This window comes from Pholis gunnellus, assembly GCF_910591455.1.
Source record: "Pholis gunnellus genome assembly, chromosome: 8".
NCBI classification, from domain to species: domain Eukaryota; kingdom Metazoa; phylum Chordata; class Actinopteri; order Perciformes; family Pholidae; genus Pholis; species Pholis gunnellus.
Genome location: NC_136534.1, coordinates 16,974,650 through 16,990,596, shown reverse-complemented (window position 1 = coordinate 16,990,596; position 15,947 = coordinate 16,974,650). Strand labels below are relative to the sequence as shown.

The window sequence follows — 15,947 nt, the reverse complement described above, 5'->3', positions numbered from 1 at the left end:
TGTAGCATTAGCGGGATTTAATATCTTTTATAAATAAGGTGGTGAGAATTACATATATATTTATATAAATTATATATTTGTGAACATACCTCTTCATCTACATTTGCTATTTGACAAAAGAACAGCTGTGAGAGCTTAGATTCCTTGAAGAAAACTGCATTTTATTTAGATGAAGAGAAACGTCATGGACAAATCAGGAAACATCACGTTCATATAAAATAAAAACAAAAACAGCTGTAATAAAACACAAAGTTCAACTTAAAAAGAAGCAACGTCAGGGTGCTAAAAGAGATCCTCTAAAAGGTTCCTACAGATACAGTAAAGGCAGTGAAGTCAATGACGGCTGCAGATCACAGCAGTCTTCCTCTGCACTCAGTGGATCCGCAGCAGCAGAGCAGCACCTTCCCCTCCACGCTGCCCACCTCGTAGTTGTAGTCCCAGGTCAGCTCTGTGCCGGCCCGGATCCGCCTGCACGACGACACAAGCAGGCAAGTGAGTGCAGGACAAGAGCTCATCAATACGTTAACTTAAAGCTAATGTAGTGCATTAATAACTGCCTTCTCCTGGACCAACAGGTGAAGTTAATACTGTATAAACACCCCATAAAGTCTAGCATCATTCTCCTGAGACAAGTTGTAATAAAAGGAGAAAATACTCAGGACTTTTAATTTGTCAAGTATTTAATTACTGTACAAAAATTGGCTTTACCATGTAGGTATTTCATATAGACTATTCGTTTATTTAATCACCAGAGATCATACTATATCGTGATGTATATTGTTATCTAGATATATGAAATGACCTATATCAGGAGATAAGACTTTGGCCATTTGGCCCATCCATAATCTGTGACAAACTTAAAATTTGTTTCCAAACTCACTTGCTGGCAAAGAACGCCACCCAGGGAAACCTCAAGTCATGTGTGTCCACAAACACATTCTGCACGAAAAGGTTGGGACTACAGCTGTGCTGTAATACCAAGAGGAGATAGACACGATCAAATAAAAGATATACACACACATATAGGAACGTAATCAATGGTTACACATTTAGATTACACGCTTACATTGAGGTAACGCCCAAGGTTGCCTTCCAACTTGGCGTCAATGATGTAGCAGGACTCTTCACCGTCAAAGAACAGGCGGGTGTTTTTGGAAGCGTTCTCCCCACCTCCTCCAGTCTGACCCTGCTGCCCCGTTTTTCCTCCCTGCCCTCCCGGCCCTCCCCCGCCTCCAGGGGTTCCCGTTTTCACCATCATCCCGTGGCCGCTCTTTAGGGCGATGCCACGTGTTGATTTCACCGCTACCTGCTTCTTAGTCACACCTGAACCAGAAAAGCAGCAACAGGAGCGAGAAAGGAAGGAAAGTAAAAACAGTCAAAACCATGCAGTCATCATCAGTGCAGTGTAAATTCAAGTATTTTCTCCCTGTTCTTCTCCTCACCCAGGTTGACTTTTTCTCTCTCCTTGTTGTCTTCAGATCCAGAGCTGATGGTCTGAACCTCATCACTGTCGGAGAGAGTCATCACTTCCTGCTTCTTCACCGTTTCTGACTTCACTTGACTGCAAGAAACACAAAGTTAATCTTAAAAGCAATCTAACGTTAGGCGAGGTTCATGATCACAGAGTTGGTGAATTATTGTTAAAAACAATATGTTGAAAATCGGGAAAAACTAATAATCCATTTCAGAATAATTTGTTAAGTACAACACACCTCTTCACGTCTCCGGATTCCTGTGATGGAAAACAGAAATTGAGGGTTATCGATCGTTGTGCAAGACGATCATGATAATAAAACCTTTTACAATCAATCCTCTTACTAAAGATAACGGATCTAAGATGAGAGTTCTAATGAGCAGAAACAGCAGGACTGTGTTTATATTTATGTGTGAGACACTGCAATTATTGTAAAAAAGGCTTTGCACACAGAGCTCAAATCCATCACACATTATTCTCACTTTATCTCCTCTTTACTCACCTTCTTCATCCCCTGGCTGGTGAGCCAGGAAGCCACTTTGCTTTTCCCCGTCTCTTCTGGCATGGACGGTGGCTTATCGTCATCAGTTCCTCTGGCTGACGCGCTCAATTCATCTTTACTGTCTTGACTCCCTGAGGCAGGAAGGACACAAAACAGAAGTCTTCCAAACCCATCTTTACATTTACTACATCAATGCAGAGGAAACACTGTAGATGTTCCCCATAACACGAGGTGTGTTGAGAAAGATAGAAACAAGATATAACCTTTAACTCAACTACATTTGGCATTCAAACTAGGCCTAAAACTTAAACACAATTAAAGACTTATTATTATTAGGATTATTAAGGAGCAAGTAAAAATTACTTTCATTATCAATTAATATAAATATATTTTTGGAATAACTGATGAGGCATTTAATCTACAAAATGTCAAACACACTAGCAAATGCCAATCAAAAGTCTCAAGAGTCTTGTATTTGCTAATTTTGTCTCAAAACATTTAAAATGATAAAAAAGCCAAACTTTTAAAAGTTATAAGCAGCAAGTTTCACTCTTTTTATTTTATTAAAAGGTTAAAATGTTTTATCACTCAGCAAAATTGTTATTAATTTTCTGTTGGAAGAGGTCTTTTCATCACTACTGCTCAGCTGCTGCCTTGTAAATTAATTTAACGTGTTCCAATAATGCAGTAAGACGATGGAAAAGGGTTTCATACAGCTGTGGATGAAAGTACTGGTATTAAATCACCCACTAGTACGACACATGTAGTACATATACAAAGCAGTCTCACACCATGGACACTACAGGTCTTTAAGTTCTTTTTTGGAAATGTTTCTCTCGCTTAGCTTAGCATAAAGACTGGAAACAGTTCGCCTGGCTCTGAAAAAAATGGATCAACATCTGCCTGTCAGCTCCTCTAAAAGATCACTAATAAACATGTTCTATCAAATTTGTACAACAAAATTGTAGTTTTACAGTAATTATGTACCGGACTTTCTTTACCGTTAATGGATAATTTAACGGCATTTGAATAAGCATAATCCCATAAATTTCTAACCATTTGTTTCAATCCAAACACTGAAGATTGACCTCCACCCACCCCTCATGAAGAGGCCTCCAGCTCACCTTCCTTGTTGCCCTTGACCTGACCACGTGTGGTGTAACTCCTCCACACAGAGCTGGAGCTGAAATAGTTCTCCTTCACAAACGTGTCGTCTGAACTGTCGCTTTCCTCTTCGCTCTTTGAATCCTTGTCGTCGTCATTGCTGTCCCCTGATGAGCTTTGGCCTTTAACAGACGAAACACAAATAGATAAATAAAACTATAAAATCATGTGGAGAAGGAAGGAGGATAAAATGTGAGCTGGGATCAACAAAAAAAAGAAAAAACCACACAGCAGAGGATATAACCCAGTCCATTTGGGACCTCCTTGATCTCTCACCTTTGGACTTGGACTCACCCTTTTTGGGCGGTCTCCCAACAGGGTTAGCTGATGCTAAAGCAGAAGGTTGGATTTTTATCCTCGTCATGTCCACACCGCTCCCCTCGCTGTCCGAACAGTGAGCCTCGCTCTCGTAGCCCTCTTTGAAGTTCTCCACACTCTCTATGTGGTCCAGATTGGCGAAATACTCATCGCCCATCTCTAGACCTTCCCTGTCGGCAAAGTCGTCTGTCAAGATTTTACCTGGTAAAAGTGGAAGAGAAACAGAGTTACTTTGCAAACAAGTCATCTGCTGTTGTATTGCAATGAATGAACGGATGAAGATGTCTGCATGTCTGTTTTCCATGATGTATCTTCTCATAAGTCTGGTCCTTTCCTCACCAGCATAGATGCAGACAAAAGAGCCCTTGGCCACGTCATCCAGACAGCGGATGCCCCAGCCTTTGTTCTGGGTCTTGAAGAGCTGGAGGCGCACCTGCAGGCCGTGTTGCACCAACCGGTTGGTGCACATCTCAGCACAGCATTTGCACCGCTTGTTACACTCATAGATCCTGAGAAATGGAGGGAAGGAGAGATGATGGCCAATTAGACAACCAAAATAGAAATTATATACAAAAGTAATTATCTCTGTGTGTGTACAATGTCTGACCCTGTTGGGAGGCACTCCTCTAATCGTTTGTGCAAGAATCCAGCATTTGGGTTGATCTGTGCCCCGGGTGTACAACCTGTAGCCTGAAGGGTCAGCTGGTGGCAAGAGCATTTGGATCTGTAACAAATACGCAAAGACGTGTTCAGAATATTTAAAGTGGGAGAAATATGAAAAACCAAACGGGTCAAATATTTCACTCACTTGTCGCGACAGCCGTCGGTGCAATCGCATCCGACCAGGAAGTCTGGGCTGGTGTTGATGTATACTCCGTCTTCAGGAATACGCTCTTTACCTTGAAGAGAAGAGAGGGACAGATAACTTATTACACAGCGATGTACAAACTGCATTTATCAATGCACCCACTAGAGCACAAACCAATGCTAGGAATACAATATCAGCCCAAATATAGTCCATGACAGAAGTGGGATGTTGGGAATACAAATCAGCGTTGAGCACAACAATTTTATACTGTGTATAGTGTTTGTGTCATAGCGGAGGACAACTGAGACAGTATTAAAATGAGAGAAAAGGACTTGCAATGTTTTTAGCCGTCTCTCACCAAGTTTCATAACTTCTACGACGTGTTCTGTGATGTTGACCAAAAGGAGCAGACTGCTCTTTAGTGCACAGTGCGAGCAGCGCTGATGTGGCCTCGAGCGGCTGAACATCTGGTGTTGTGACTCAACCGACACGCCGACACAAGTGACATCATGTGAGGCCATTTAACAGACTTTGCATAACTCCCTCTGGAGCCACAAAAAGCGTCATACTATTTTTTTTGCCACATATACACTTATCCTACCCAAGAGATGTAAACAGACTGATGTTTAAAGTGAGTCATTTCAAAAAAATATTGCGTAGTCTGATCCCAGCACAAGCCCTGTGAATCTTCCTTTGTAAACATCTCAACGTAATTCTTACTGTAAGCTACTTTAGGAGGCGGGGTGGTATCAATCTCGTTGACGCAGGAGAGTGGGATGTCCTCTCTTCCTCGAGTGATGTCGTCATAATAATAGATCGGCCTCTGCGGCTGGAATGGCCGGTCCACGAGCACATAGGGGTCTAGACAGAACATCTCTAAGAATATAAAGTCACAGCGTGTCTGGAAGAGGTAGTGCTGGATCTCTCCCATGTCGCGCAGGCAAAGCCCGCACGGAGCCTTGTAGATCACGTGGAAGGACATCTGAGGGGTGGACACGCAGAAGACAAGAGTTGTACAAGTCAGTTTAACTGCAGGGATGTTAAAGGAAAACTGGCTATTTGAAGGTAAGGGAGAAACTCTAGGTAAGGGTAAGGCCTCATATTTTCGCTACATTAATCTAATCTTCCTTCAAATTTACCTTGCGGTTGACTTTTCGTCGTCCCGTCATGCGTCTGAAATCGTACAGTAACGGTGTGAGGAGGGGGTTCTTTCCTCGGTGCAAGTCGGTCGATGCAGGTCGGACACGATTCAGACATGCGGGCTGACAAGTGTGTGCGAGGTAGAAGATGCGGTCCGTCGGGGCTCGGTATGAGGGCTGGTGTGGGATGGTGGCCATCGTGTGGGTCACAGGAGGGGGTGCGGCAGCCAGAGTGGGCAGTCTCTGATACGACTGAGTGAAAGCAGGTGAAGCAATACTTTGGACACTCACAATCCTTGCACTATGGATTGACAAAAAAAACAAAAAGGAAAAAGACGAGTTAACATCAAACTTCTAAGATGAGATCATCTGCGAAAGCACTGAAAAAATTCAGTTGTCATGAACGCGGAAATCAGCTGTAGAGACCAAATCCTATTTTTTTGTAGCAGGCTGTTAACGTGTTTCTATCGGTTGTAAAGTAAAGGGCATTCTAACATGGGGGTCTACAGGGATCGACTCGCTTTTGGAGCCAAATTTTCCATTTGAGGATCTGTAGTTTTTGTCACTTTCGCATTGGCTTCGTTTCTCAGCACCGTAGGTCGATGCTTGGCAGCAACGTATTAGACCAAACTATGGAGGACTTACCTAGTGAGGTCGCCGGGACTGGAAGAAAGAGACTGCATCATGATTTTGGAGGCATGAGTGCCTCCCACCCCGGGGACAAATGGAGAAGTACTCTTCTTTGCCATCTGATGTTTATTGCTTGAAGACAGCAAGGAGAGAAATGACAACATCAAGTCTCCACTTCCTTTCAAATCGTCTGGGTTTAAAGCGTTGGACTTGAAGCTGTTGGAGCTGACTACAAACTTTGTAAACAAGGCGACCGTTTGAAAATCAACATGTTTTGACTTTATAAAGAAGGGAAACTTGTTCGCAGTTTGAGGAGGTGCTAAAAAGTAAATGCACACAAAATGAAAAGCAGTAATCACGTGTAATTTTGTAAAATGTAGTGTTGGTGAGAAACTTGAATAAATACATTCGTTTTCACAACATAAATAGATATTAGAGGGAATTCTGACCCGATTACACTCAGCAGTTTATCATCAAAACTACTCATGACAATATTTGTTTTAATCAATAAAAATACAACCTTTTATTTCCTTAGCATTTGAATTGTCTGTTTTTATGAAGAAAACAAATTAACTGTATATATGTTAATACCATTGATGTATCATATTATACTATAAAATTACTATAACAAAGTCAAAGGATAACATTTAAAATTGTTGATGGTTTACTGACTTCAGAGCAGATCCTTTGAGTCTGGAGCTGCTATAATCAAACAACAAAGGGATCTGTATCTGTCACTATGGATCATCAATGATTGACAATCGGTATCGGTGGCAAAAAAGTGTGATCGGGGATCTTTAAAAGCGACTGTATAGATGCTCCTTTTTTTCTTTTGTGCTGATCCGATCCGTTTTATGACCACTACCAATTTTACTTTGAGGTAAAGGTAACTTGTTCCTCAGCTTCAGCTTTTCTTTGCAAAGTACACACCTTCGAACAAACTGCCTTTAGTAGTGTTATTGCTATAGTTCAGTGAACATCACTTACTCAACACGAGGAGGCTGTGGAGGCTGAATCGTCTGTTGGATCTGTTGGATTTGTTGCATTTGTTGCATTTGTTGTGGCTGTGGGGGCAGCGGGGGCAGAGGGGGCTGAGGACGTAGTTGTAGTAGTTGTTGTTGTTGTTGTTGTTGTGGTGTCTGTGGCTGTGGTGGTGTCTGTGGCTGGCTGGGTGAGCCTGGCTGCGTTTTGACGGGAGAGGCTCCAACATGTCCGTCACTGGTGTATTGAACTACTGGACCTCTACTCCTCAACGCCCCTGGACATCAAAATGGACAAAAAGAGATAAAGTGAAAATCAAATGACTTAAAGTAAACATGAGTGAGTGTAGTAAAACATGGTATTATAATTAATTTATAATTTTTTCATATTTTCTTCTTTTAAAACACGAAGTGACAGTGGTTGAAATTAGGCTTTTTGACTAGATTAACGGTGCAAAGATGTAAACGTTACCCATGTTAGGCCGTGTCCTCTGCTGGCCGGCCAGCTTCTTCTCCTGGGTGTTGGCGGAGGTCATCTTCAGGTTGAACATTGGCTCCAACCTGGTGGAGCCTCTATAGATCCACTCACTCCTCTTGTCATCCTGATCCACATGAAACAAGAAAGTTTGCTCTCCCTTCTGAACTTTTAGACAGCGGTCTAACGAGGTGAATGTTTATTTTTTACGTCAACGTACCAAAAAGAGGATCTTGACCAAGCTTCCATCCACCTCTTCCACTTTGCTCTTCCACCAGGTTCCCTCCCACTCTGTCTTGATGATCTGCCCAACCTTTAGGAGCACCATCGGCCTGCTGGGATACGCAGTGATGTACTCCTCGATGAAGTCTCGACACGACGCGTCCTCTATGTCCTCCCAGGTACGCTTTACTGTGAAAACAAGAATGCTCTCAGTTTCTCAAACTCAATTCAACGCAGCATTTAGCCTAACAAGAGAGAAGGAGAACAGGGCCACTTACATGGTCTGCAAACTGGGTGGAGGTCAGGTAGTGTCACATATGAAGCATAGCCATCGTCAAAGAAGATCAAAAACCTGAAACACATACAACAGAAGATATGAACTACAGTCCGACTGATTCACTAGTGTGTGTTTGATATAAAGTGTCTATTATATAGTTTAAACCACCAATGGGCGCTGGCAAATTTAAGGGATGTTTATTTAACAGAAATAGTTGATCCATTGGATTTTGTAACGCTGATTGATATTGGACTAACAAATACAGTATGGGTAGAACTCTGATGTCAACCAATCGGCACATCCCACCCTTAGTTTAGCCATTCTTTAGCTTCGACTGCCCACCTCATACGGTTCTTGTTGTTGGGCATCTCTGCTACTATTCCAGCGTAGAGCCACACCAGGCTGCCGTCCTTGTACTTGGCGACTACCCGAGCCCCGACGTACAGGATCTCCAGGGTGGGGTTATACTCGAAGGCCACATGATTCCCAGACAGCAGACTCTTTCCTTTGTCAAACTTCACTTTGTACTTGGATATACCGTTCCCTGAATATAGACAGAGGGTGAGTTGCATTAAACATAACACATCAGGGAAATAAAGCATAGAATACATCTATACAACATATATAATATCAACAAAATGTTTTGGGAACACACCGACTGGGCTGACAGCAACCAGGTCGCCTTTGTGCCAGGTCTTGGTGCGCTTCTTTCCCAAAATCACCATGCCGACTCTCAGCTCATCTTCTGTCGCGTTCGGGTTGGGCTGGGTCATGGACTGAGACTGAGACTGAATCTGGGATACAAACACTGCTGGCACTGAAGAATGAATACCTGGAGGGTAGGACAAGCCACACATACCGTTAGCGTCGCATATACTTCCCCCGCAGGTGCGATGCATTAAAGAAATACATGTCTGCTCACCTGGCTGTGACGGAGAGCGACGCATTGGAGCACCTGGTGAGGGCTTGCTGACCATTTGGACCAACGTCTGCACCTGCTGGGATGTTTTCTGCAGCGCTGTGGAGGCCTCATTTAACTGGTAAATAAACAACATATACATCATCATCTGCATACACCGAGCAGTGACACACTTCCATAGATGTTTGCTATAAAAACCTAAATATAGATGTCTTCCCATGTAAGCATTTCCACAAGTCTGTCTCACAAAGCAGCAGTTCATTTAGATGGAAAACATGTATATATAGTGTACTAAAATGTGTAAATTCATTTAAAAGCTACTATTGGGTCTATAGCAGTAGATACAAGGCGTACTTTTATATTCTTGTAGCATATAATATCTAAAGATATCACAGGTTTTGACAAAATTAGGGCACATCATTAAACCAACCACAAGATAACCGTGATATTTATAAGAAATGTTATCATGTAAATGCTAATAAATCACGCTTTTGTACAGTTATGGTTACAGATCATCTCTACTGTTCTCACCGCTGAATCTTTGACAGGAGTCTTTGGAGGAACCACTGAAACGTTAGAAAAGAACAGAAAAAGACTTAACAACCCGATAGTTTTCATGTCGTAGTAGCGATGAAAGTGTAACTGAAAGGAGCCGGACTTACGACAGCCAACAGCAATGACATCGTCGTCGTCGTCGTCGTCTATCTCGATGACCTCAGAGGACAGCACGCCTCCCCCGCCCCCCTCATCCTCTGAGCTGCTCTCTTTGTAAACCAGACCGTTCTTCTGGTAAGTTTCCTTCACGAGCTTCTCACACTCCAGCAGGGACCTGAGGAGTCATTCAGCATTAACAGTTAACACCGTGGACGTACGACAGCGCAGCCAGACTGCTCCTGTCTGAGCTTTTAACTCACACACTCACTTATATCACGTTCTCTTTTAATACAGTAGATAACAAAATGTAGAAACGGTATGATATCTGCTAACCTGCACAAATATATCAGCCAATCGCAGGTTGTTTTACATTTCACCACACCCTTTTACCTTCCATAGGAATCACTCCAATCAGTTACACACATTAAAAATTGAGATTTAAATTTGGGCAAAAGAGAATATTGGTATGGGATTAGTTCTAAGTGTTCGTAGACACCCTTAGTTGAAGTATTGGCATCTGTATCAGGAGAGAAAAATGCTTTGTTGCGTCTCTCATTCCCTGTCATCCCTCTTCTGGTGTTAACAAATAAAGGAATAAAATGCTCCAAACAACAAAGCCCACTGTCACACATTACACCCACAAGCATGGATTATTATCTGTTTTAACGGGAAATGGAAAATAATCAGAATGTGCATTACAAAATGTACAGACAGTGTAATCATTTGTGTCCCCAGCAGAGCCACATCTGTTGGATGTTTGTTCGAGACCTGTGTGGTGTTGTTTCGGCCTGCTTGAAGCCGTCATCCATCATGTTTGGTTAGAGAGTTCTTGGTCGGTCCCTTCGCTCCGTCAATGCTACCGGCTACATTTCCCTGTTATACAGGAGCTGATTGGAACAGCTGGCTTCTACACAATAATCCACAACTTCATCATTAGTTGTATAGACTACTGCAAAGTACAAAGAATCTGCCGGTTCTGTATGTTCTGTATGTACTGACGTTATACATCGTACCCGTTTATAACAGTCCCCTTTTAGCTAAAGCCTCATGCTGTTACACACATAGTTAAAACGCTAGCAACCCTAAAGATATATAAAAAAAATCAAACATTTAAATACAGGAGTATAAGTATATGGGTTAGTGCAGCACAATTATGGCCAAAATGATGATTAATTTAATCAATGGTAACACTCCAGAGAACCTAAATAAGCGGTTAATTTATATGTTTTTACATTTTAAAACCTGTATCTGTGTAATGTAATCAACATAAACAGACTCATGTCATGCTTACTTGTTGGCATCGTTGAGAAGCACGTCTGTCCTCGCCTCCTCCTCTTCTTTGTGCTCCACCCATTCCTTGAGCTCCATCAGATGAGCCTTCTTCTTCTGCACGATCTCGCTCTTCTCCACGGCTTCGTCAATCCACTTCTTCAGCTCATCCAGAGAAATGCCCAGCTCTTCCTCCATGTTAGCATCCCAGCCATCCACTTCCATTCTTAGGACGAAAAAACAGCATTTAAACATTAATTACATTAATTTCTTTGATGATAAGCATGTCCTAACACCAGTGGCGGCTGGTGGAAAATGTTCTAGGTAGGGCTGTGCCACATCCAATCAATTTCAGGAAACATCCCAGAATGATTTAATGCAAAAAAAATGTAGGTATCAAACACGCATAACTACTTTGCAGTTAAATATTTAACCTTTATTCCAACACAAAAAAAAGCAGTAAATAACACTTTGACAAACATGTTTATTTATTGAGATGGTGAGGACACCTGCATGTTTTTCATTATTTGTAGAGGAATTTTGCTCTTCTGTCCTTCTGAGTGGCAAACCTCTCAATGACCTTCTTATTGAAGTCAGGAATGTCCCTGGCAAGTTTCTTCTCCATGGAGAGCATAGCCAGAGCGTCGAGGTGATCCTGTGTCGCGGTGTTTCTCAGGAAGCTCTTGATCCTCTTCAAAGTAGAGAAGCGCCTCTCGGATTCAGCGGTCGTCATGGGCGTGGTGATGAGGATCTTGAGAAGACTGACGGTCTCTGTGAAGGTGCTCTGAAGGTTGTTCTCCATGAAGAACTGGTACATGGGCACTGCACCACTGCACGCCTTGAACTCACTGTTCTCATAGATGAGGGACAGTTCTGTTTTGAGCTTGGCCTGGTTCAACATGGGGTACGCCTGCACTGCGGTTTCAAGCGCCGAGTCGGGGAACCTCGCGCTGTGTTGTGGGAACAACTCTACGTGCAACAGTGTCGCGCTGATGAGGTGCTGGGTGAAGGAGAACCGCTCCTTGGCATGCATCAGGATGGTATCGCATACCTGTAAAAGACACATCATCAGCTTCAATTTGCAATAAGCTGATTCTGATAAGTGATTCTGATTGAACACTTTTCAAGTCAAGTATATGACTACTAAGGTTTTAACACCAGTATTCCTAATTGCACATTACAGTATGTTTACTTCTCCTGATCTTTAACTCCTTATTGGCTTCCCCAACAAAACAAGGTCGACGGGGGATTGGTTAGATTCTGGCAAATGTTCACTGAATATGAGATGTTTCTAGAATATTATAACATAGCACATAATCAGTTTTATAGATACTTGCAAATAATACGTTATTTAAACAGATAAAAAGGCATACAGAATATGCAGCCTCTTTTGAAATATGTCATGAACAATTTAAATGGAAAAATCAAAAATACAATGTGTCAACACAATGTATCAGGTCAGTTACAGCTTGTCCTCTTTTCAAGGAGACAAGACGACTATGTTACTGAACATTTGACTAGTTCCTGTAATTAGCATGAACGCTCGGGCTGTGCATACACACACACCAGTGTATATACACACACACACACACACACACACACACACACACACACACACACACACACACACACACACACACACACATATATATATATACATAAACACACACACACACACAACTACATCACAACGTACCTCTGTAGCCAGCCTCTCCTGCTCTCCTGGTCCCAGCATCCTCCGTTGCTTTTTGGGCTGGGGCTGCTGGTCAGACGCACTGTCCCCACCCGGAGAGGAAACTGAGGCTCTGGTCCAAAAAATAAAGTGTAAGTTGCTAACTTGCCATCTTCAATAACAACTAGAAATTGACATGGTGGTTTTTACAAATTGTGTTGAATAACTACCTGCATTATTATACAAATCTTCCCTATAAAATATTTAAATAAATATTGTGATGTTCTCTATGATAATCATTCACGTTGGTGACTAGGCACAGTCAGGCTTTCTAACAACAAAAGCTTCATCAGCCAGTAGTAAAGATAGTTATGTACCTGATCGTTAGAATGCTCTCTGTGAACCTCTGGACAAGTGCTTCAATGAAGACGCGGTCGATGTTCCTCATCTGCAGCTGGTTGAATAGCGTGTCCACATTTGGCATGATCTCGTGGAACAATGCCAGGAAAAAACAGAAAGTCTCGTCTTCGAGCATCCTCACGAAGCCCCCTGCCTCTCGGACAGTCAGGGGGTCAAAGTTCCCAGAGTCCCGGATGGTCTGGAAACACTTCAGGAGGTCATCCTTGTGCTCGTGCACAGTATTTACAGCGCGACTGTGGAAGTTCCACCGTGTTGTGGCGGCACCGGGAAGTCTATTGGCGACCACCTGGTCGAGCACGGTGGTTCGCTTGGGTGACCTGGAGAAGAAGGCAGAAAATCCACCGAGGTCCGAAAAGAAAGTGCGGATCCGGGGGATGCGTGACGCTGCCTGCTGCATGATGAGGCTCAGCTGATGCGCGTAACAGTGGACGTAGTGAGCGTTCTCGTAGACATCCGATATCTTACGCGGCACGCCGCCGGTGGCTCCCCTCATCACAGCAGCCCCGTCGTACGATTGGGCGATAAGTTTGGCATTTTGTCCGTTTGGGAGGATGGCGCTCAGCCTCTCCATCAGCGCTGCGGCGATGGTGTCAGCGGTTGCGTTCTGGACGGTAATGTGCTCGAAAAACCGCTCTTGCACGTTACTGCTGGCGTCGATGTAGCGTAGCACGAGCACCAGCTGGCAGTGGGTGGACACGTCAGTCGTCTCGTCTGCTTGAATGGCGATGAAATCCGCGCGCTTTACTTCCTCCAGAATGTGATCCTTTATGACCGACAGCATGCAGTCCAACAGCTCGTTTTGTACGCTAGCTGTCTTAAGGTGCTCCTGCAGCGCGCGGTCCAGGGAGGCAACACATTCCACCAATCCCCTGAAACCGCCAGGGTTCTCCGAGGAGCCAGTCTCGTCGTCGTGCCCGCGCATGGCCAACTCAAAAGCCCCACACAACTTAACACAGTCAATTGTTTTGGATAAAATTTGCCTGTTTCTATCCACCCCCTCGTTGTGTTTCCTCACCGCAATCCTGTGTCCGTCGGTCAGCTGGGTAGCGATGGTCACGTTGCCCAACGTGGCTAACTTGACGGAGTTCTCCATGTGTAACCTGGTGTTCTCGTGTTTCTTCACTTTTTCAGACAGGTGCTTCATGTCCTTCACTCCCGTAATCGTCCATGCTGGATCGGTCCCCGTTGTTTTGAAAAGCAAGCATGGGAAGCAAAATACGGCATCAGCATGACTGCATCCGGCAAGCCAACCCTTCCTCCAGTACCAGTCTCTGGAGAAGCTTCGCATGTGCTGCTTCCCTCTGTCGCTCGTCTGTTGTCTTATCGTGAGGCCAGGCTGATCTGGGCCCAACTCTTTTACCTGTAGTTTCTCCGCCAAAGTTCTCCCCTCAAACGGGTGTTGGAGGAGAGATTTAACCGAGTTAGGGCTGGGTATTGGAGAAGTAGTGCTCGTGCTCGCCATTGTTATGTCGTTAAAATGGCGCTGGTAGAGACTAGTCTCGAGGAGGACGCGCAGTTTGGGGTGAAACGAATCCTGCCCATCACTGAATCTATTTGAGGACGCTGATTGGCTACATTGTATGCCACACGTGTATATCTTTGATCAGCAATTGTCTAAACTGCTTCATAGACCCGCCTCCTGTGGGCGCTTCCTCCATGGCCCCAAAGCTGCTGACACGTGCGGCGGACAGGCACGTGGAGGAAAAGCATCTATTTTGCGCAGATATAATATTTTACAAATATGACTGGGTGATTCTGTATTTCCAAAACACACGACGATACTGTTATGGCTCAAGGGGGGGGCGGCGCCCTATCGCCCTCTATTGGCCAGCCACCACTGCCTAATACTCTTTTTTTTAAATACACATTTAAAGAGTTTGATCTGATTCAAAACCCTGAAAGACAAGTAATTGTTTTAGACACCAGTGTGATTAGCTAGCAAACCTTATCAATCCATATCAATATCATAATGAGGACTCGTAACATATCACGCAACCCTTGTTTTAACCCTGCATGTAATGTCTGCAAAGATGCATTTCTATCAGCGTATCAATTCCAAGAAGAAACTCTACTGCATCCCTGATTTCTGTCGTGCATCATCATTACATTTAAAGCATCAGTGCGTGCACTGCAGACTGAGATCGTTGCATACTAGACGGGGGTCACACATGTGTAACGTTACAAACCTCTGCTTCCTTTATTCCAGCTTGACTTCAATATGTTAGATGTGTTTACCCACGCGCACAGAGACAACGTACCGATGGTAACGGTCTCCACCAAAACAACGATATGATGTAGAGTTGGTACTAATGTGGCACATGGCTTGAAATATAACAACCAGACAGGGTAAAGGTAATGTTGAAGCAGCTGCAAAAGGCATGACTTGCTAACGTCAACGCTACTGGTTAGCACAACAAGGGAACGTTTGGAAAACACAAATACCCTTAATTCAAATTGGATAACATCCAATTAATCTCTGCAAACAGAGTGGCTGCTCATTAAACCCACACTATCTTCACTCACACTTTAACGAGACACATCCCTGCAGCTAACAGACTTTAAATTGACGCTTGTTACAAGTGAGAGTAGGCTAGCTCGTTAGCCTAGCATTAGCATCGATAAAGTCTCATATCTTGACTGACTGGTGCGGGTGTCTGAAAAACCCCAGCATTGTGTCCTTTCTAGTTGTTCTAGTCAAACACATCAGACGGTAACAAATAATTCAAAGACAGCACTATATACTCACGCATCGCTGATTTCCATCCTGTCTGCTCGCAAATATGAGCTTAGCTAGCTAATGCTACCAGCTAGCTACAAGAAGGAGTGCATGCATTGAAGACCGGGGTAACTGAAGAGAGCGGAGGGATGCTTGGTTTCAGTAGAAGACCGAAACTCCGCTCACGCGGGATATGCAGGTGTTCAAAAACGTGCAAATGAGCTACACGATATTAAATCAATAAAAGTCAAGACTATTGCATGAGGTGGGACTTTTCTGAAGAAATTAAGACATTAATTTATCGATTG

General features: G+C 43.6%; 2 protein-coding genes across 4 annotated transcripts; both read right to left on the bottom strand.

Annotated features, from left to right (window-relative positions):
- Positions 1-121: 121 nt before the first annotated feature.
- setdb1b (SET domain bifurcated histone lysine methyltransferase 1b) lies at positions 122-15,747 on the bottom strand. Of its 3 annotated transcripts, none has more exons than XM_079165059.1 (25): positions 15,670-15,747; positions 10,854-11,057; positions 9,571-9,737; positions 9,440-9,474; positions 8,912-9,026; positions 8,645-8,821; positions 8,332-8,533; positions 7,991-8,064; positions 7,711-7,901; positions 7,488-7,617; positions 7,023-7,293; positions 6,051-6,167; positions 5,406-5,706; positions 4,987-5,248; positions 4,267-4,357; positions 4,066-4,182; positions 3,798-3,967; positions 3,417-3,659; positions 3,101-3,262; positions 1,977-2,107; positions 1,713-1,732; positions 1,443-1,561; positions 1,067-1,323; positions 881-969; positions 122-468 (listed from the first exon to the last, which is right to left on the bottom strand). In XM_079165059.1, the coding sequence occupies exons 1-25, from the start codon at positions 15,684-15,686 to the stop codon at positions 351-353; spliced, it is 3,780 nt and encodes a 1,259-aa protein (XP_079021185.1). In that variant the 5' UTR covers positions 15,687-15,747; the 3' UTR covers positions 122-350. The 3 variants fall into 3 exon arrangements, with proteins under 3 accessions (XP_079021185.1, XP_079021187.1, XP_079021186.1); XM_079165061.1 differs by having other exon boundaries at positions 3,435-3,659; XM_079165060.1 differs by lacking the exon at positions 15,670-15,747 and adding an exon at positions 11,341-11,456.
- LOC306700140 (zinc finger MYM-type protein 1-like) lies at positions 11,233-14,775 on the bottom strand. The gene is made up of 3 exons (XM_079165062.1): positions 12,881-14,775; positions 12,528-12,636; positions 11,233-11,882 (listed from the first exon to the last, which is right to left on the bottom strand). Exons 1-3 carry the CDS (start codon positions 14,383-14,385, stop codon positions 11,355-11,357), a joined length of 2,142 nt encoding a protein of 713 aa, XP_079021188.1. The 5' UTR covers positions 14,386-14,775; the 3' UTR covers positions 11,233-11,354.
- Positions 15,748-15,947: the final 200 nt, after the last annotated feature.

Excerpts from the sequence above, each read along its gene's own strand:
- setdb1b (XM_079165059.1), bottom strand. Across the intron at positions 5,707-6,050 it reads AGTCCCGGCGACCTCACTAG|TGCAAGGATTGTGAGTGTCC; the intron begins GTAAGTCCTCCA and ends GTCAATCCATAG. Across the intron at positions 2,108-3,100 it reads GGTCAAGGGCAACAAGGAAG|GGAGTCAAGACAGTAAAGAT; the intron begins GTGAGCTGGAGG and ends TTCCTGCCTCAG.
- LOC306700140 (XM_079165062.1), bottom strand. The coding sequence starts at position 14,385 with ATGGCGAGCACGAGCACTACTTCTCCAATACCCAGCCCTAACTCGGTT. Across the intron at positions 12,637-12,880 it reads GAGAGCATTCTAACGATCAG|AGCCTCAGTTTCCTCTCCGG; the intron begins GTACATAACTAT and ends TTTTTGGACCAG. Across the intron at positions 11,883-12,527 it reads AGGAGAGGCTGGCTACAGAG|GTATGCGATACCATCCTGAT; the intron begins GTACGTTGTGAT and ends TGTCTTTTACAG.